At 40.9% G+C, this 21,358-nt stretch overlaps 2 protein-coding genes and 1 pseudogene across 2 annotated transcripts; 1 reads left to right on the top strand and 2 right to left on the bottom strand.

The window, feature by feature from the left end:
* Positions 1-370: 370 nt before the first annotated feature.
* LOC106581026 (S-adenosyl-L-methionine-dependent tRNA 4-demethylwyosine synthase TYW1) lies at positions 371-2,439 on the bottom strand (the record flags this gene model as incomplete). Its single annotated transcript, XM_045703391.2, has 2 exons — positions 371-1,952; positions 2,233-2,439. Coding segments are annotated over 2 exons (471 nt in total), but the record flags the coding sequence as incomplete, so codon positions are not given.
* Positions 2,440-15,604: 13,165 nt separating this feature from the next.
* On the top strand, positions 15,605-18,448 carry LOC106581067 (ribosome maturation protein SBDS). Its single transcript, XM_014162776.2, has 5 exons — positions 15,605-15,825; positions 16,564-16,693; positions 16,796-16,996; positions 17,325-17,489; positions 17,884-18,448. Exons 1-5 carry the CDS (start codon positions 15,698-15,700, stop codon positions 18,010-18,012), a joined length of 753 nt encoding a protein of 250 aa, XP_014018251.1. The 5' UTR covers positions 15,605-15,697; the 3' UTR covers positions 18,013-18,448.
* Positions 18,449-20,150: 1,702 nt separating this feature from the next.
* On the bottom strand, positions 20,151-21,237 carry LOC106581061 (claudin-4-like; annotated as a pseudogene).
* Between the last annotated feature and the right edge of the window lie 121 nt (positions 21,238-21,358).

Raw genomic sequence — 21,358 nt, 5'->3', positions numbered from 1 at the left:
AAACGCCTGAAGGTACCACGTTCATCTGTACAAACAATAGTACACAAGTATAAACACCATGGGACCACGCAGCCGTCATACCGCTCAGGAAGGAAACGCGTTCTGCTTCCTAGAGATGAATGTACTTTGGTGCGAAAAGTGCAAATCAATCCCAGAACAACAGCAAAGGACCTTGTGAAGATGCTGGAGAAAACGGGTACAAAAGTATCTATATCCACAGTAAAACGAGTCCTATATTGACATAACCTGAAAGGCCACTCAGCAAGGAAGAATCCACTGCTCCAAAACCGCTATAAAAAAGCCAGACTACGGTTTGCAACTGCACATGGGGACAAAGATCGTACTTTTTGAGGAATGTCCTCTGGTCTGATGAAACAAAACTGTTTGGCCATAATGACCATCACTATGTTTGGAGGAAAAAGGGGGAGGCTTGCAAGCCAAAGAACACCATCCCAACCGTGAAGCACGGGGGTGGCAGCATCATGTTGTGGAGGTGCTTTGCTGCAGGGGGGACTGGTGCACTTCACAAAATAGATGGCATCATGAGGGAGGAAAATGATGTGGATATATTGAAGCAACATATCAAGACATCAGTCAGGAAGTTAAAGCTTGGTTGCAAATGGGTCTTCCAAATGTACAATGACCCTAAGCATACTTTCAAAGTTGTGGCAAAACGGCTTAAGGACAACAAAGTCAAGGTAGATTTTCCTGTAGAAAATCTGTGGGCAGAACTGAAAAAGCGTGTGCGAGCAAGGAGGCCTACAAACCTGACTCAGGTACACCAGCTCTGTCAGGAGGAATGGGCCAAAATTCACCCAACTTATTGTGGGAAGCTTGTGGAAGGCTACATGAAACATTTGACCAAAGTTTAAAAATATAAAGCCAATGCTACCAAATACTAATTGAGTGTATGTAAACTTCTGACCCACTGGGAATGTGATGAAAGAAATAAAAGCTGAAATAAATCATTCTCTCTACTATTATTCTGACATTTCACATTCTTAAAATAAAGTGTTGATCCTAACTGACCAAAGACAGGGAATTTTTACTAGGATTAAATGTCAGGAATTGTGAAACTGAGTTTAAATGTATTTGGCTAGGGTGTATGTAAACTTCCGACTTCAACTGTAGGTGAGAACAGAGAGAGTAAGTGGAAGAAAAATAAGGAGAGATCACTCCCACCTAGTACACGAGAGACCTGCCTCTCTCACTTCAAGCATCTCCTAAAGGGTCCAAACCTCCTGATTTATTAAGGCATAAATCCACAACTAATCTTAAATACATTTATGATTAAACACATCCAGGATCCCATATGGGATACATTTTATTACAAGTCATTACCTTTTGTTGGAGCTGCTTGATTAAATAAAGAAAAACATATGCATATTTATGGAGTTTAGGAACTCCTCGGGGTACGTGGCTGATTAAAATGATGTTGCCCACCACAAGTTCGTCGGCATTGGCAGGATTAAATGAAAGCTAAATGGATGCATGGTAGATAAATCATAATGATTAGCCTTCACACTGTAGTTTCTTTCTTCACTCTCCTCTACTCGCTGAACATCACCCCTGCTGCGTACAGCACTGGAGACAGCAGGAAGAGAAAGTAGCACCGCTAACTCACGTTACCATGACAATAGGAGAAAGAGGATATGTGCATGCATGCGTGTTTAGTAATAGCAGTAGTGTCAAGGAATCCACTGATCGTCCTCAGTCTTCTCCTGTGGTTTCTTCCTGTTCATGGTCTTACTGGAGCTGCCCATCTTACAGTTTCCACTACAGGCCTTCTTCTGCCCTGCAACCAGGGCCTGCAGGCAGCTCAGGAACTTGGTCTTCCAGACCAGAAAGTCAGCATGCACGCTGCCATTGTGGCTCTTCACTACGTTGCAGTTGCCATCTCCTCTGGACAGAACACGGATGCCACTCAGCCACTTGTCCATGTTCTTACTCAGCTAAGGGAGAGGGCAGAAGGGGTTGAATGATGTGTTTTCAGTGAGTCTAGAGAAAGTGGATGGTTAGCTATGGGACAGGAGAGAACAGTAATAGTGGTAATGATAATCAATTAATGAGCTTAGTATTCTAGTGTGTACAAAAGAGGAATGTATAATATGCAAAAAATATCCATGAAAATATCAGATAAGCAAAGAAACTGATTGCAAGTGTAAGTAGCAGCACCACACATAGTGGAAACATATCGATAGGAGACATACAGTATTTTGTCAGATCTCTTACCGTATTGTAATGGATGCCATACACCAAGTTGCCCAGGCCAAACACTGCATATCTCAGTCCTTTCAGGTAGGCTTTCCCATATCTGAAGTCAGTGGATGCCTCCTCCAGACACTTACAGAACAATTCAGCATTTTCTGTGGGCTGTCCGTCAGTGTACATAGCCAATAGCAACATACAGACCAACTTGTTGGAGCATTGGAGAGAGAGATGTCATCAAAAATGTGGAAAGTGGCACAAGATAAACAAATGCAGAATATGTAACATATACATATAGAATAAGGATAAAGGATCTCTCCGGCACTTTATACAGGAATGGCCCCATTTCTAGATCCAAAAACAGGATGCAGCTATGGACAACTTATTGCATTACATGCAACCAGAGTGAAAGTAGGAATCAATAACAACAGCTGCATACGGAGCACAATGATGAGGTATGAGGACAACAATTTGAAGGCAGAACAAATCTCCAAAGCAGAGCAACATTGTAAATGATTTAAGCCCTACAGGGCAGCCAGTGTAAGGTGCCCCTTGCCCCATGGTTTCCTACAGCAAAGAGCTGCCTGCAACACTATGCTGCTCGAGGAAAAAAGAGGATCATGATTGAACACTGGGCACAAAGAGTCAATGAACTGAGCATCTAAAACTAGATCTCTGGGCCGGAGGCCGGGCCGAGTACCCGTGGTAATTTCTCTTTGGAGATAAAAATCCCTCTCCCGAACTGTAAAATATCTCTGTTGAATAAATGGCAATTTCCTCTCAGTCTGCTGTGCCAGGAGACAAATCTCCTATTCATTCCTCAGATGGTGAAGTATTGCCCAACAAAATGGAATACTGATGAAAATAATCAATCTTTCCTGGTTGAACGGGATTCATTAAAATATTTATACCTGTGCCAGCCATTGGTTTGAAGAATAAAAATAAATAATAATAATAAAGAGGCAAACTTGGGGTTGGAAAATGATGCTAGTGCCAGGCTTTAAGACTGTATAGTTTTGCTAGTTCATCTGTCAGCGGATACAATATTAATTCCCTAGAAGCTAAAATAGTAGCACGAAATTAAGTACGTGAATAATAACATATAATAGTATGGTAACAAGTTATAGTTAGTCACAAATTTAAACATGACTGTCCAGATATATACCCATTAAGGACAGTATAATTATAGAATTGTTTTCTTCCAGGTTAAAGGTACTAAACATCACTCACCTCATCAGCTAGTCTGTCATCTTGGCTCACCTCATGAGCTAGTCTGACATTGGCTCAAAAGCTCCCCATAAGGTAAAATTCTGTAGTATTGGCCTGGATATTGATTATGTTTTATGCTATGACCAGGCAAAGGTTGCAGATTATTTTTAACACATTTTTTACCACTATAGCCTCATCTCTGGTTAAGAAGTTATTGACCTGCTCTGGACACTATGGCCAGTCTTTCATTAACAACTTTTACCATAGCAAAAGATAGCATGGTAACAGAGGACAAAGTTTCCAATCTACTATGCTTAATGAGCACAAACAAAGCAACTGGGCTGGATAACCGTCCTGCAAGATTCATGAAGGATAGTGCTTGTGTCACTGCTAAAATGATAACGCATATTGTAAACCTTTCAATTAGTAGTGGTACATTTCCCAAGGATCTCAAAACATCCCGGGTGGTTCCACTCCACAAGAAGAGCAGTAAAACAAATGGAGGAAATTACAGGCCTGTGTCAATCCTCAGCACCATATCCAAAGTTGTTGAGAGATTAGTTAGGGCTTGAATCCCGTTAGCGGGATTGATATGACGACAGCCAGTGAAATTCAAAACAAAAATTTCATAATAAAAAGTTAGTATTATACACCATTTTAAAGATAAGATTCTCCTTAATCTAACCACAGTGTCCGATTTCAAAAAGGCTTTACGGCGAAAGCAAAACATTAGATTATGTTAGGACATAAACTTCACAAGAAAATCCACACAGCCATTTTCCAAGCAAGGACATGCATCACAAAAAACAGAAGTACAGCTAAAATATTCCCTAACCTTTGATGATCTTCATCAGATGACACTCCTGGGACATCATGTTCTACAATATATGTATGTTTTGCTCGATAAAGTTCATATTTATATCCAAAAACAGCATTTTACATTGGCGCGTGATGTTCAGAAAATGTATTCCCACCAAAACGTCCTGTGAATGTGCACAGGAATACTCATCATAAATGTTGATTAAATTTACAACAGTTATTGAAAGTATTATAGATATACTACTCCTTAATGCTACCGCTGTGTCAGATTTTAAAATAGCTTTTCGGCGCAAGCACATTTGTCAATATTCTGAGTACATAGCTCGCCATCACAGCAAGCTATACAGACACCCGCCAAGTTCGGGGTCAACTAAACTCAGAATTAGTATTATAAATATTCCCTTACCTTTGCTGATCTTGGTCGGAATACACTACCAGGACTCCTACTTCCACAAGAAATTGTATTTTTGTTCGAAATACTCCATATTTATGTCCAAATACCTCCATTTTGTTTGTGCGTACAGATCACTATCCAAAAGGCATAACGCGTGTGCGTAAAAGAAGAGACAAAAAGTAAAATAGTTCCATTACCGTTCGTAGAAACATGTCAAGCGATATTTACAATCAATCCTTAGTGTCTTTTTAAATTAAAACGTTGATAATATTCCAACCGGACAATAGCGTATTCATTCCAGGAGAAAAAGAATGAGCAGCGCCCCAAACGTGAACGCGCAGTAAACAACTCCCTGCTCCCAGGCAGTCCACTGATAAACTGAGCTGCTGTTCTTTGCCCAGTAACAGGAGACGCATGAAAGACGTTTCTAAAGGCTGTTGACAGCCAATGGAAGCCTTAGGAAGTGCAAAATGACCCCACAGACACTGTAGTTTGAATAGACATTAGATAGAAGAACTACAAATCACTTCCTGGTTGGATTTTTTCTCAGGTTTTTGCCTGCCATATGAGTTCTGTTATACTCACAGACATCATTCAAACAGTTTTAGAAACTTCAGAGTGTTTTCTATCCAAATCTACTAATAATATGCACATCTTAGTTTCTGGGAGTGAGTAGGAGGCAGTTTACTCTGGGCACGTCAGTCATCCAAGCGACTCAATACTGCCACCATCCATAAGAAGTTAAAATCAACTTGAGGGATACCTTCTTGAGCACAAACTTATTTATGAACTACAATCTGGCTTTAGAACAGCTCATTCCACTGGTAATGTCACGTCCTGACCAATAAGGGGTCAGTTGTCATTGTAGTATGGTCAGGGCGTGGCAGGGGGTGTTTGTTTTGTGTGTTTATTATTTTTTTTGGTTCTAGGGGATTTTGGTTCTAGTTTTCTATTTCTGTTTCTTTTTCCATGTTTGGCCGAGAATGGTTTCCAATCAGAGGCAGGTGTTTTTCGTTGTCTCTGATTGGAAGCCATACTTAGGCAGCCTGTTTTTTCCTTTGGGTTTGTGGGTGGTTGCTTTCTGTATAGTCTGTGTACCTTGCAGAACTGTTGATTGTCGGTTTATTGTTTTCGTGTAAGTGTTCACTTTATTAAGAATAAAAGAAGATGAGCACTATACCCGCTGCGTTTTGGTCACCTTTCATCGACGCCTCTGACAGGTACTTGCCTTATCCACCTTTCTGACCACATTAAGCAGGAAAGTGAGAAGGGAAACTATACAGGTATGGTCATGTGAGACTTGCAGAAAGCTTTTGACACTGTGGACCATGATATTCTCTTGATGAAACTGAAATGCATTGGTCTAAAATGTGGCAGTGAATTGGTTTAGGTCTTATCTGACCAACAGAACACAAGTATGCAATATTGGTGATGTTCTGTCAGAGGCCAAAGAAATATCCTGTGGAGTACCGCAGGGATCAGTTTTAGGGTCCCTCTTATTTCTTATATACACTGCTCAAAAAAATAAAGGGAACACTTAAACAACACAATGTAACTCCAAGTCAATCACACTTCTGTGAAATCAAACTGTCCACTTAGGAAGCAACACTGATTGACAATACATTTCACATGCTGTTGTGCAAATGGAATAGACAACAGGTGGAAATTATAGGCAATTAGCAAGACACCCCCAATAAAGGAGTGGTTCTGCAGGTGGTGACCACAGACCACTTCTCAGTTTCTATGCTTCCTGGCTGATGTTTTGGTCACTTTTGAATGCTGGCGGTGCTTTCACTCTAGTGGTAGCATAAGACGGAGTCTACAACCCACACACCTGGCTCAGGTAGTGCAGCTCATCCAGGATGGCACATCAATGCGAGCTGTGGCAAGAAGGTTTGCTGTGTCTGTCAGCGTAGTGTCCAGAGCATGGAGGCGCTACCAGGCGACAGACCAGTACATCAGGAGACGTGGAGGAGGCCGTAGGAGGGCAACAACCCAGCAGCAGGACCGCTACCTCCGCCTTTGTGCAAGGAGGAGCAGGAGGAGCACTGCCAGAGCCCTGCAAAATGACCTCCAGCAGGCCACAAATGTGCATGTGTCTGCTCAAACGGTCAGAAACAGACTCCATGAGGGTGGTATGAGGGCCCGACGTCCACAGGTGGGGGTTGTGCTTACAGCCCAAAACCGTGCAGGACGTTTGGCATTTGCCAGAGAAAACCAAGATTGGCAAATTCGCCACTGGCGCCCTGTGCTCTTCACAGATGAAAGCAGGTTCACACTGAGCACATGTGACAGACATGACAGAGTCTGGAGACGCCGTGGAGAACGTTCTGCTGCCTGCAACATCCTCCAGCATGACCGGTTTGGCGGTGGGTCAGTCATGGTGTGGGGTGGCATTTCTTTGGGGGGCCGCACAGCCCTCCATGTGCTCGCCAGAGGTAGCCTGACTGCCATTAAGGACCGAGATGAGATCCTCAGACCCCTTGTGAGACCATATGCTGATGCGGTTGGCCCTGGGTTCCTCCTAATGCAAGACAATGCTAGACCTCATGTGGCTGGAGTGTGTCAGCAGTTCCTGCAAGAGGAAGGCATTGATGCTATGGACTGGCCCGCCCGTTCCCCAGACCTGAATCCAATTGAGCACATCTGGGACATCATGTCTCGCTCCATCCACCAACGCCACGTGCACCACAGACTGTCCAGGAGTTGGCGGATGCTTTAGTCCAGGTCTGGGAGGAGATCCCTCAGGAGACCATCCGCCACCTCATCAGGAGCATGCCCAGGCATTGTAGGGAGGTCATACAGGCACATGGAGGCCACACACACACACAACTGAGCCTCATTTTGACTTGTTTTAAGGACATTACATCAAAGTTGGATCAGCCTGTAGTGTGGTTTTCCACTTTAATTTTGAGTGTGACTCCAAATCCAGACCTCCATGGGTTGATAAATTGGATTTCCATTGATTATTTTTGTGTGATTTTGTTGTCAGCACATTCAACTATGTAAAGAAAAAAGTATTTAATAAGATTATTTCATTCATTCAGATCTAGGATGTGTTATTTTAGTGTTCCCTTAATTTTTTTGAGCAGTGTACGTTAATGATATGCCAGATACAGTAAAGTGCAAACTCTTGCTTTATGCTGATGATTCACCCATACTGGTATCAGGGAAGGATACAGTTTACATAGAGGGTAACGGAGTAAGGAATTGCATTTTGTTAGAGATTGGTTGTCTGACAACAAATTGTCACTACATTTGGGAAAAATTGAATCGATTTTGTTTGGAACAAAACGTAGATTGCTTAGGGCTGACAAGATAATGGTAAACTGTGCAGGCAAGAAGATTGAATCTAAAACACGTGTATCTTATCTTGGTGTGTCCCTAGATCAATCCCTTTCTGGAGACCTGATTGCTGCTAAAATTCTTTCTAAAATGGCAAACAAGTTGAAATGTTTATATCGTAACACTAGATATTTTAACATTGAAGTTAAGAAACTGCTTGTCTCAACCTTGATTCAGTGTGTCAAGGTTGATTATGCCTGCTCTGCTTGATATAGTGGGCTATCAAAAAAGCTTAAAAAAGAGAACTCAGATCATGCAAAATAATGTTATCAGGTATATGCTGAACGTCCCCCCCAAGGACCCACATAGGGGTATTGGAGTTCCGGGAAGTGGGCTTGGTGCCTTTGGAGACCAGAGTGGACCAACTTAAACTTAAATCACGTTTGACATCTTAAAGGATCGCAACCCAGGTTACATGAGAAACTACATTGACATGGTCTATAACCAACACAGTCACAATACCAGAGCTAGTGTTATGTCTTGTAAAATCACAAGAGTAAACAGTACTGCGAGGAGCATGTTTTTCCATAGAGGCATTTGTCTATGGAATAGCCTTCCCTTGGAGATCAAGTAAATAAAAAGTAAAAATAGCTTTAAAAAGCAGGCAGTTTTTCATTTGGACAAGGTTGTCAAAGTAAGAGAAACCACTCCACTGCCCCTTGTGCCCCCTACTGCTGGTCAGGTGTATTATTTGAAGGATCGGTATGATGTGCAATTAATAGATTGTTTTAATGTTATTTTTAAGGTTAGGGAGAAGTGCAGTGAATAGTGGCACTTTTTAGGATGTCAATATAAATTAATGCATTTATGGTTGTTTGTAATTTTGTCTTGTATTTTAATCATTATGTGTTATTGCTAGATCTGTAGCAAAGCCCTGGAACAAATTCATTATCAAATAAAAGGTAATTCAAGTATGCAATTTTGCTCATAAAAACTAGAGCCTTACAGTCCATTCATACCTTCAGAAAGTATTCACACCCCTTGCCTTTTTCCACATTTTGTTCTGTTACAGCCTGAATTTAAGATTTGATTGAGATTTGTTTTTGCACTGGCCTACACACAATACCCCATAATGTCAAAGTGGAATTATGTTTAAAAATATATTTTTACAAATCAATTAAAAATGAAAAGCTAAAATGTATTGAGTCAATAAGTATAGAATCCATTTGTTATGGCAAGCCTAAATAAGTTCAGGAGTAAACGTTTGCTTAACAAGTCACATGGACTCACTCTGTGTGTCACGTCCTGGCCAGTATAAGGGTTAATTGTTATTGTAGTTTGGTCAGGACGTGGCAGAGGGTATTTGTTTTATGTGGTTCGGGGTGGTGTGTTAGTTAGGAGGGCGTTTGATTTATTATTTCCGGGTTTTGGGTTATGGTCTATGTTTATGTTTATGTATTTCTATGTGTAGTCTAGTGAGTGTGTTTCTATGTTGAGTTAATTGGGGTGGACTTCCAATTGAAGGCAGCTGTTTGGTGTTGCCTTTGATTGGAAGTCCTATATTAGTTGGGTGTGTTTGTCTTGTATTTTGTGGGAGATTGTTCTTGGATTGCTGTGGTGCCTTCAAGGCTGTCATTTTGTCGTTCATCGTTTTGTTTATTTTTGTATACGTGTTTGTTTGGTTTTTCCTTCTTTTCTGGTAAATAAAGAAGATGACTATACACATACCTGCTGCGTTTTGGTCCTCCATTTCTAACGACGAGCGTGACACTGTGTGCAATAATAGTGTTTAACGACTACCTCATCTCTGTACCCCACACATAAAGATAATTGTAAGGTCCCTCAGCAGAGCAGGGAATTTCATACACAGATTCAACCAAAGACCAGGGAAGTTTTCCAATGCCACGCAAAGAAGGGCACCTATTGGCAGATGGTTAAAAAAAAGAAGATATTGAATATCCCTTTGAGCATGGTGAAGTTATTCATTACACTTTGGATAGTGTATCAATACACCCAGTCACTACAAAGAGTGCGCATTCGGAAAGAATTCAGACCCTTTGACTTTTTCCACATTCTTGTTAAGTTACAGCCAATAAATTATTTTTTAAAACACAATGCCCCATAAAGACAAAGAGAAAACGGGTTTGAATTTTTGCAACAAAAATAAATAAAATAAAATATTTACATAAGTATTCAGACCCTTTGCTATAAGACTCAAAATTGGGCTCAGGTGCATCCCATTTCCATTGATCATCCTTGAGATGTTTGTACAACTTGATTGGAGTCCAACTGTGGTAAATTCAACTGATTTTGGACCTGATTTGGAAAGGCAAACACCTGTCTATATAAGGTCCCACAGTTGACGTCACAGCAAAAACCAAGCCTTGAGGTCGAAGGAATTGTCCGTAGATCTCCGAGACAGGATTGTGTCGAGGCACAGATCTGGGGAAGGGTACCAAAAAATGTCTCCAGCATTGAAGATCCCCAAGAATAAAGTGCCCTCAATCATTCTTAAATAGAAGAAGTTTGGAACCAAGACTCTTCCTAGTGCGGTCTGCCCGGCCAAACTGAGCAATCAGGGGAGAAGGGCCTTGGTCAGGGAGGTGACCAAGAACCCGATGGTCACTGACAGAGCTCCAGAGAACCTCTGTGGAGATGGGAGAACCTTCCAGAAGGACAACCATCTCTGCAGCACTCCACCAATCAGGTCTTTATGCTAGAGTGGCCAGATGGAAGCCACATGACAGCCCGCTTGGAGTTTTCCAAAAGTCACCTAAAAGACCCTCAGACCATGAGAAACAAGATTCTCTGGTCTGATGAAACCAAGATTTAACTATTTGGCCTGAATGCTAAGCATCACATCTGGTGGAAACCTGGCACCATCTCTACGGTCAAGCATGGTGGTGGCAGCATCATGCTGTGGGGATGTTTTTCAGCGGCAGAGACTGGGAGACTAGTCAGGATTAAGGGAAAGATGAACGGAGCAAAGTACAGAGAGATCCTTGATGAAGTCCTGAGTGCTCTGGAGCAGGTTCTCAGACTGGGGCGAAGGTTCACCTTCAAACAGGAAAACAACCCTAAGCACACAGCCAAGACAACACATGAGTGGCTTTGGGACAAGACTCTGAATGTCCTTGAGTGGCCCAGCCAGAGCCCAGACTTGAACCGATCGAACATCTCTAGAGAGACCTGAAAATAGCTGTGCAGCGACGCTCCCCATCCAACCTGACAGAGCTTGAGAGGATCTGCAGAGAAGAATGGGAGAAACTCCCCAAATACAGGTGTACCAAGCTTGTAGTGTCATACCCAAGAAGACTCAAGGCTGTAATCGCTGCCAAAGGTGCTTCAACAAAGTTTTGAATAAAGGGTCTGAATACTTATGCAAATTTAATATTTCCATTTTTTTATTAGCAAACATTTATAAAAACCTGTTTTTGCTTTGTCATTATGTGGTATTGTGTGTAAGTTGATGAGGGGGAAAAAACTATTACATTTATTTTAGAATAAGGCTGTAATGTAACAAAATGTGGAAAAAGTAAAGGGGTTTAAATACTTTCCAAATGCACTGTAAATTAAAATTAGGCCTAAAGGTTTCCAAAAAACGTATCACAAGGGAAGACTAACGTTTGTAAACGTTAAAGAGAGTTGTGACTGTAGTAAACATTGGCCGTGCTGTGATCCATAAGAATCCTATGGCTGGGTATGGCCCCTTGGATTCTCGAGAGCTAATAAAAACCATGCATCCCTAAAACTATTATTTTCTCTTAAACCCCCAAAAATTGACCTCTGGATTACAAAAAAAGTCCATGGTTGCAGAATCACCCTCTTACCTTTGCAGTTCCAGTCTGTGATCCATAGAATATCTGTGCTTTAGATACATGAACAACTTTCTCAACACTGTAACCATCCTACTTCACAGCTTTGTAGAGCCAGGGTGTCACTGGATTGGTAGGAGTATTCTAATGGGGTACAGAGAAAAATAACATGTGTGAGGCACAGATTCAGTTCCAGTGATAGTCATTCATTTGGAGAGCTTGGGACTACAAAGTTCTATCTGCAAAATTTAGAGAAATATATACAGTTGAAGTCGAAAGTTTGCATACACCTTAGCCAAATACATTTAAACTCAGTTTTTCACAAATCCTGACATTTATTCCTATGATAAATCCCTGTCTTAGGTCAGTTAGGATCACCACTTTATTTTAAGAATGTGAAATGTCAGAATAGTAGTAGAGAGAATGATTTATTTCATCACATTCTCAGTGGGTCAGAAGTTTACATACACTCAATTAGTATTTGGTAGCATTGCCTTAAATTGTTTAACTTCGGTCAAACGTTTCAGGTAGCCTTCCACAAGCTTCCCACAATAAGTTGGGTGAATTTTGGCCCATTCCTCCTGACAGAGCTGGTGTAAATGAGTCAGGTTTGTAGGCCTCTTGTTCGCACACGCTTTTTCAGTTCTGCCCACACATTTTCTATGGGATTGAGGTCAGGGCTTTGTGATGGCCACTCCAATACCTTAACTTTGTTGTCCTTAAGCCATTTTGCTACAACTTTGGAAGTATGCTTGGGGTCATTGTCCATTTGGAAGACCAACTACCTGACTGATGTCTTGAGATGCTGCTTCAGTATATCCACATAATTTTCCTCCACCATCTATTTTGTGAAGTGCACTAGTCCCCCTGCAGCAAAGCACCCCCACAACATGATGCTGCCACCCCCCTGCTTCACGGTTGGGATGGTGTTCTTTGGCTTGCAAGCCTCCCCTTTTTCCTCCAAACATAACGATGGTCATTATGGCCAAACAGTTCTATTTTTGTTTCATCAGACCAGAGGACATTCCTCCAAAAAGTACGATCTTTGTCCCCATGTGCAGTTGCAAACCGTAGTCTGGCATTTTTTATGGTGGTTTTGGAGCAGTGGCGTCTTCTTGGCTGAGCGGCCTTTCAGGTTATGTTGATATAGGACTCGTTTTACTGTGGAAATACTTTTGTACCCGTTTTCTCCAGCATCTTCACAAGGTCCTTTGCTGTTGTTCTGGGATTGATTTGCACTTTTCGCACCAAAGTACGTTCATCTCTAGGAGACAGAATGCGTCTCCTTCCTGAGCGGTATGACGGCTGCGTGGTCCCATGGTGTTTATCCTTGCGTACTATTATTTGTACAGATGAATGTGGTACCTTCAGACGTTTGGAAATTGCTCCCAAAGATGAACCAGACTTGTGGAGGGCTACAATTTCTTTTCTGAGGTCTTGGCTGATTTCTTTAGATTTTTCCCATGATGTCAAGCAAAGAGGCACTGAGTTTGAAGTTAGGCCTTGAAATACATCCACAGGTACACCTCCAATTGACTCAAATTATGTAAATTAGCCTATCAGAAGCTTCTAAAGCCATGACATCAATTTCTGGAATTTTCCAAGCTGTTTAAAGGCACAGTCAACTTAGTGTATGTAAACTTCTGACCCACTGGAATTGTGATACAGTGAATTATAAGTGAAATAATCTGTCTGTAAACAATTGTTGGAAAAATTACTTGTGTAATGCACAAAGTAGATGTCCTAACCAACTTGGAAAAACTATAGTTTGATGACAAGAAAATTGTGTAGTGGTTGAAAAACGAAATTTAATGACTCCAACCGAAATGTATGTGAACTTTCGACTTCAACTATAGGTAGAGAACATTGTACAGGACAATGTCAACAACTCAATTTTGACATAAATGCAGATTGACTCTTACATGTATTCATTTACCAGCAGACAAATAAATAATTAGAATGAATAGAAATGCAAACAGAACTGCTCTTTGAGCAAATAATAAGGAAAGAGTTAAATTACCTTTTTCAATGCCATTTTCAGTGAGAACCAAATTCCAACCAAAACATCGGCAGCTGTGTGCAAGTATATCCTGTTCTGCCATACTGACAAAAACAATACTCTCGAAGGTGCTGCGGACTGTCTTCCTTGTTCCTGCAAAGACATTATGTTCCGGATTAGCCCAAAGGCCGGCAAATGGTGATATCGAGTCGTTTCATCTTACGGTCCAAAGGGAATCTATGTAGCTGGCTATACATTCGTATCCCCCGTGGACCGGTTCGTGCATAGAACATTCTCCATTCAGGCTGCAAAGATTCCTTCCTTAATTTAATGGCGAAAAGGTGATTTAAAAACTGGGAAAGTATGCATACTTTTCTTTATGAAACACAATTTTCCACCACGCTAAAGTAGCTAATGCTAATCCTGGATATTGTAAATCATTAGTTTTAGAGGAATGATTCCAGTAATTTTTCTAATTAACTGCCAATATGCCAACATTCCATTCAAACAATGCAGTCAAACCACAGCCATATACTGGCTTAAATCAGTTGATGATATGTCTTAGACAAGTTGTAAATGCAACAAGAATTGATATTGTATCATATAATAGCACTCACAGCTTTCCAAGAAAACAACAAATGAAACATTTATGGTCTGTTACACATAAAATGTTATTTATACAGAACATTGGTATGAAACGCTTATAAACTGTATTTTTAAGTATGACTATTTTAGGTTGCCAATAATTCTATTTCACAAGTTCTCATTCTATCACATGCCTTACTTTTATTTTCCTGCATAAGTAAAACCAGGATTATGCCTTTCCTGTAGCTCAGTTGGTAGAGCATGGTGTTTGCAACGGCAGGGTTGTGGGTTTGATTCCCACAGGGGGCCATGTATGAAATTTATACATTCACTACTGTAAGTCGCTCTGGATAAGAGCGTTTGCTAAATGACTAAAATGTCAAAAAATGTACTGCTGTTCATTCCAATTAGACTGGTTTGAATTTCTCCCTGACCAATATGGCTGACATTTACAACCCATTCTGGAACTTTTAGGGTTTATGACCTTCCCTTCTAGTAATTTAATAGTATCTCTATACTATACATACATACGCTAAATATGATCTCTATACTATACATACACACATCAGCTAAAGATCTCAGAAAGGGCACAAAAGTTATTTTTTAAATAGAATCTAGCAGCTGCTACCAGGCTCGAGGACATTATTTCACTGACATGAAAAATACGCTGACTGACCTTCTCTGCACCATCCTCATCTCACCTTTCACTTTCAGAATACCCAGTTCTCTCTGCGACACTCTCACTCACCATCAATATCAGCGTCAAAAACATGGGTTGTCAAATCCAAAAGCAGTAAAGTTGAGCCCCGCAACATTGTTTATTTCTCCTGTGCAATGTTTTGTATCATCAATGTAAATATTGACAAACATTTTAGGAACATCAAAGTTCAACAACTGGGAGCAGCCATAATTGTTATCATGATGAAACGAAATACATTGTGGGAATTGGAGGTTTAATTATATTACAGATATACAAAAATGTTATGATATCCCCTAGGCATAGCCATATTTTTACACCCCTCTATTCCATTACTTTGCAACAAGAGTTTTTAAGCATTCAATTATATTCTCTGAATGAAATACACCAGTACAGGAACAACTTCATTTACACGTGATATTTTATGCAAAGTATCTAGTTTGTCAAATACATAAAAAGTAAACATATTTGTATTTATTCGTAGCAGTCGTTATGGTACCGTATAAAATGTAAATGTTTTATTTAAAAAAAAATACTAAACAATTCCATCAGAGACCAACAAAAAATAGGACCGTTTGCGCATAGTATGTTTCAGTCCGGGGGAATTTTTGTGAAACTCATAGCACGCCAACGCCGCTAAAAAAAAAGAGTGTTAATAAGATTAACCTGTCTTGTAAAGCAGAAATATGTCTATATTTACACCAACAAACCAGATCCGACTCACAAATGTGGCGGTGGTGAGGATGAAAAAGGGAGGAAAACGATTTGAAATCGCCTGCTACAAAAATAAAGTGATGAGCTGGAGATCTGGAGCGTGAGTATTTTAGGAATTTAGCTAGCTGCGTAGCTATGATAGCTAACGTTAGCTAGTTGGATCTGTTTGATACCCACCGAGGCATATAGCAAACACTAGTAGTATTACGACTAATGGTAGTATGTTTTCAGCTTTGATGTATTTATAATTAGCTATGAATGTAACTAAATAATATGTAAATAATACAATCTAATGTGCTGTTTCAGAGTAGCAAGTCATGACTCACGTCATCATCATAGCTCACTTGTCTTGTATCGTGCATCATATTCTTACCCAGAGTCGACAGGCTGTGGAATAATGAGGATATGAGGAACAGTCTAGGTACCATGTGTTTTGCATCACTGATTCTTTGGACTTTGAGTCATCTACACCTGGCATCTTTTGAATTTCAAAAGGGGACACCCCCTCGACCTCCCCCAGAACCAGATCCAATAGCTGGTCTGAGTTCACACATTTGTTTTTAGGTTGTCGAGATTAGCCTATCAATACCTATAGATATTGAAAGCATCATCTAGCACAGTGTTTCTGTCCTGGTCCTAGGGAACCAAAGGGGTGCACATCTTTGTTTTTGCCCTAGCACTATTCACCTGATTCCACTAACTCATTGTCAAACCTTAGTGGTATCAGGTGTGTAGTGCTAGGGCAAAATGTGCACCCCAGGATTAGGATTGAGAAACTGAGATAGCAAAGCCCCATATAAACACTTAATAAATCGCCATTTTCATTTGCCAATTACAGAGAGAAGGATCTGGATGAAGTGCTGCAGACCAGCTCTGTTTTCAACAATGTTTCGAAGGGTCAGGTTGCCAAGAAAGATGATCTGTCAAAAGCTTTTGGAACAGATGACCTGACAGAGATATGTAAACAAGTAAATACATTGACAGATAAACAGAACACCAGTAATCAATATTACTCACATTCATTCAACGTTATGTATTGCTGTGAGATTTGCCTTTCCTTTGTTGGTCAGATTTTAGCTAAAGGAGAACTCCAGGTTTCAGACAAGGAGAGGCAGAGCCAGTTGGAGACGAGTTTCAGAGACATTGCGACCATCGTGGCGGAGAAGTGTGTGAACCCAGAGACCAAGCGACCATACACAGTCAACCTCATAGAGAGGGCCATGAAGGATATCCACTACTCTGTCAAGGCCAACAAAAGCACCAAGCAGCAGGTAGGGCTGGGACAAAAGGTTGTTTCTACTGTACACTGGAGTCTACACATTTGCCATATTTTAATATAAACGTCATGGATGAACATGAATGAATGGCTTTGTTGTAAATTCTCACTCACTGTGCATACTGTGTGTACAAGCAGTGGCTAGATTTAGCCATAAATGATTTCCTTTAAGTGTGAGGAGTTTAGTCTGTCATATTAAACGCTGAACCTGTTTGTTGTTTAGCTACATAAACCAGAAAACTTACTGGGTTTCAGTACATACCAACTAATAACAGTCTTTGTCATGCTAATGCCCCATGAATCTAACTGCTGTTTGTTCCAAGGCTCTGGAGGTGATTAGGCAGCTGAAGGAGTCCATAGAGATCCAGAGGGCCCACATGAGGCTGAGGCTGGTCCTGCCGGCCAAAGACGGCAAGAGGCTGAAGGAGAAACTCAAACCCCTCCTCAAGGTGGTGGAAAGTGAAGACTTTGACGACCAGCTGGAGATGGTGAGAGACAGATCTCTCTGGTTTATACTAGGCTACACCGTAGGGCTCTAAAGCACGTGTCAAACTCATTTCACGAAGGTCCGAGTCTCTTCGAGTTTTCATTCCTCCCTTGTACTTGATTGATGAATTAAGGTCACTAATTAGTAAAGAGCTCCCCTCACCTGGTTGTCTAGGTCTTAATTGAAAGGAAAAACCTGCAGACACTCGGCCCTCCATGGAATGAGTTTGACACCCCTACTCTAAACTAAAATAGTTATCTAGACTTGATACCCAAAGGAATATGTAATACACTGTATACACTTGTAGTAAATAATTCAAGTAATGCAACAACAACAATGCTTTCCCTCCCACCTCTCTCTATATATATATATATCTCCCTCCCTCCATCCTCCAGGTGTGTCTGGTGGACCCGGGCTGCTTCAGGGAGATAGATGAGTTGATCCGCTGTGAGACGAAAGGTAAAGGTTCCCTGGAGGTGCTCAGTCTGAAGGATGTGGAAGAGGGAGACGAGAGGCTGGAATAGCCTTCACACAGAGCCCTATAGGACTACATACATACACTATCTTACCACCACCGCTGCCACACAAACTGCAAACCCCTCATTAAAGAGGCCGCTATTTCTAATACCAATGGGGCCCTTCTTATTTCCGGAGTGTTCTAATATTAGGTTTTGGTTGAAGATCTGATAACATTCAGTATTTTTGCTGAGAGCATGCACCACTCGAATGTTTGCTTGTAAACAAAATATTACTATAATTTAATGAAGTTCATTTTGTGAGTCAACTTCTTCTAAAGTAATTCACCTCTGCCTTTCATTTTACCCAGTTTACCATTTCGCCATGTTTAAAAAGTCCTATTTTGTTATGAATAGTTTATTTAACCCCTTAATTTATATATGTTTCTTCATAATTAAATATGAGTCTTATAAACAATTGCAATTAAAAACTTCATCTATTTCATTGTTTTTATTCATTATTTTGTGATTACTATGGCATAGTCTCTCCAAAAATGGAATCAATAGCCCTATGCCAATACAGTAGATATGAAATTCTATCCCAAGTTTATACCATTATTGTAAGATACAGTGCCATCAGAAAGTATTCATATTTTGACTTATTCCACATTTTGTCCCAAACAAAAATCTTCTCACCCATCTACACACAATACCCCACAATGACATGTTTTTAGAAATGTTTGCAAATGTATGAAATATTTTATTTATTCTTTATTTAACTAGGCCAGTCAGTTAAGAACAAATTCTTATTTACAATGACGGCCTAGGAACGGGCAGAACGACAGATTTGTACCTTGTCAGCTCGGGGATTTGATGTAGCAACCTTTCAGTTACTGGCCCAACACTACCTGCCGCCCCAAATACCGAAATATCTCTATCAGTACATGTTAGAATCACCTTTGGTAGCAATTACAGCTGTGAGTATTTCTGGGTAAGTCTCTTAAGAGCTTTGCACACCTGGATTGTACAATATTTGCACATGATTCTTTTTAAAATTCTTCAAGCTCTGGCAAGTTGGTTGTTGATCGAGCCATTTTCAAGTCTTGCCATAGATTTTCAAGCCGATTTAAGTCAAAACAAACTATGCCACTCAGGAACATTCCATGTCTTGGTAAACAACTCTAGTGTATACTTGGCCTTGTTTTAGTTTATTATCCTGCTGAAAGGTGAATTTGTCTTCCAGTGTCTTTTGTGAAGCAGACTGAACCTGGTTTTCCTCAAGGATTTTGCCTGTGCTTACAGTACTTCTATTCCGTTTCTTTTTATCCACAAAACTCCCTACTCCTTGCCGATGACAAGTATACCCATTACATGATGCAGCCACCTCCATGTTTGAAAATATGAAAAGGGGTAATCAGTGATGTGTTGGATTTGCCCCAAACATAATGCTTTGTATTCAGGACTTAAAGTCAATTTCTTTGACACTTTTTTCGCACTTTTACTTTAGTGCCTTATTGCAATCAGGATGCATGTTTTGGAATATTTTTATTCTCTAAAAGCTTCCTTCTTTTTACTTGGTCATTTAGGTTAGTATTGTGGAGTAACTACAATGTTGTTGATCCATCCTCAGTTTTCTCTTATTACAGCCATTAAACACTGTAACTTAAAGTCACCATTGGCCTCAGTGAAATCCCTGAGCGGTTTCCTTCCTCTCGGGCAACTGAGTTAGGAAGGACGCCTGTATCTTTGTAGTGACTGGGTGTATTGATACACCATCCAATGTATAGTAAATAACTTCACCATGCTTAAAGGGATTTTCAATATCTGCTTTTTATACCCATCTACCAATCGGTGCCTTTCTTTGCAAGGCATTGGAAAACCTCCTTGATCTTTGTGGTTGAATCTGTGTTTGAAATTCACTGCTCGACTGAGGGACCTTACAGATAATTGTATGTATGGGGTGCAGAGATGAGGTAGTCATTCAAAAGTAATGTTAAAAACTATTATTGCACACAGAGTGAGTCCATGCAACTTATGTGACATGTTAAGCAAATGTTTACTGAATACGTATTGACTGAAGACATTTCAGCTTTTACATTAATATTAATTTGTAAAAATTTCTCAAAACATAATTCCACTTTAATATTATGGGGTATTGTGTGTAGGCCAGTGACATAAAATCTCAATTTAATCAATTTTAAATTCAGGCTGTAACACAATAAAATGTGGAAAAAGTCAAGGGGTGTGAATACTTTCTGAAGCCACTGTAACACTTTAATGGTAAACCTTCACCACCAATACAGAAATTAAGCAAATTGACAACATTTCAGACCCAGTTATTACAGTTGAAAGCGCAATTTATGGTTATTGCTACTCCTTTACCTCTATCCTAAATTCTTCAACATCTTTCAAAGTGCTTCATTGCAGTGGAAGCATGACTTCTAACATTGACTATAGTACCTAGAGATCTAGTCATACCTAATCATACCTGATTGCATCTTCTCATGAAGGCTGTGTTGTTGCCCGAGCATACCTGCTGTGTCTAAATTCAGTCCTGTGGATAGTATCCAGGGGGCTGGTTGGCCCTGCTCTGCCACAGGATCACCTGGAGTATAACCCCCTCTTTCTGACCCCTCCTGCTGCTGGAACGTGGGGAATCTAGTACTGAGAAACCCTCCCCCTACTACCATTAGAGAGGAGGAGATCCATCCTATGTACAGAGCAGCTCCGCAGTCTCTCCTCAGCACCACAGCGCCCTCCAGTGGCTTGTTCGTGTGGTGGCAGGTCCAGGCTACAGGGACAATCAGCAGTATTCCAGACAGCACAAACACCACACCGGAGGCAACTTTCACATGATTCCTCTTCGGAAACCACACCTCTCCAATGACCACAGCACCTATACAAGCCATGATCAAGCCTCTCTATGTTCAGAAGTTTCCAGAGAGGGATAACAAAGACTGGTAGAAGGACCAGTGGAGGCTACCGTCATGGTTGAGGTCCCAGTGGTCCCATTCCAGCCACACCCCGTCTTAGTATGCCGACAGCGTGGCTGTAGAGTTGTCCAAAGTACCGCTGACTTTCCACAGGGGCAGGCAGTGGGTGAGGATGGCGCACAGCCAGCCTCTAATGCCCAGGCCCAACGCTGCTAGCTCCAACTGCCTCTTCATGACTGAGCTGAGCTTAGCTCCTCACATGAAGCAGGGCTTGACCAGCTGCAGGCACAGTCTGTGTGCCTGTGTGTGTGCCTGTGTGTGTGCATGCGTGCCTGTGTGTGAGTCTAGCCTGTGTGATGTGAAACCGGTCCTCACAGATTCCTGAAAAGAAAAGGGCGTGGGGCATCAGTCCTGCTCTACAGCTGGGGAATAAAGGGGATTCCTTCTGTTTACTGTGACATGGTTTCACAACAATGCATATT

The sequence above is a fragment of the Salmo salar genome, chromosome 20 (genome assembly GCF_965601325.2).
Source record: "Salmo salar chromosome 20, fSalSal1, whole genome shotgun sequence".
Classification (NCBI taxonomy): domain Eukaryota; kingdom Metazoa; phylum Chordata; class Actinopteri; order Salmoniformes; family Salmonidae; genus Salmo; species Salmo salar.
Note: the sequence above shows the minus strand (reverse complement) of the source record. Positions and strands in the feature narration are given on the sequence as shown.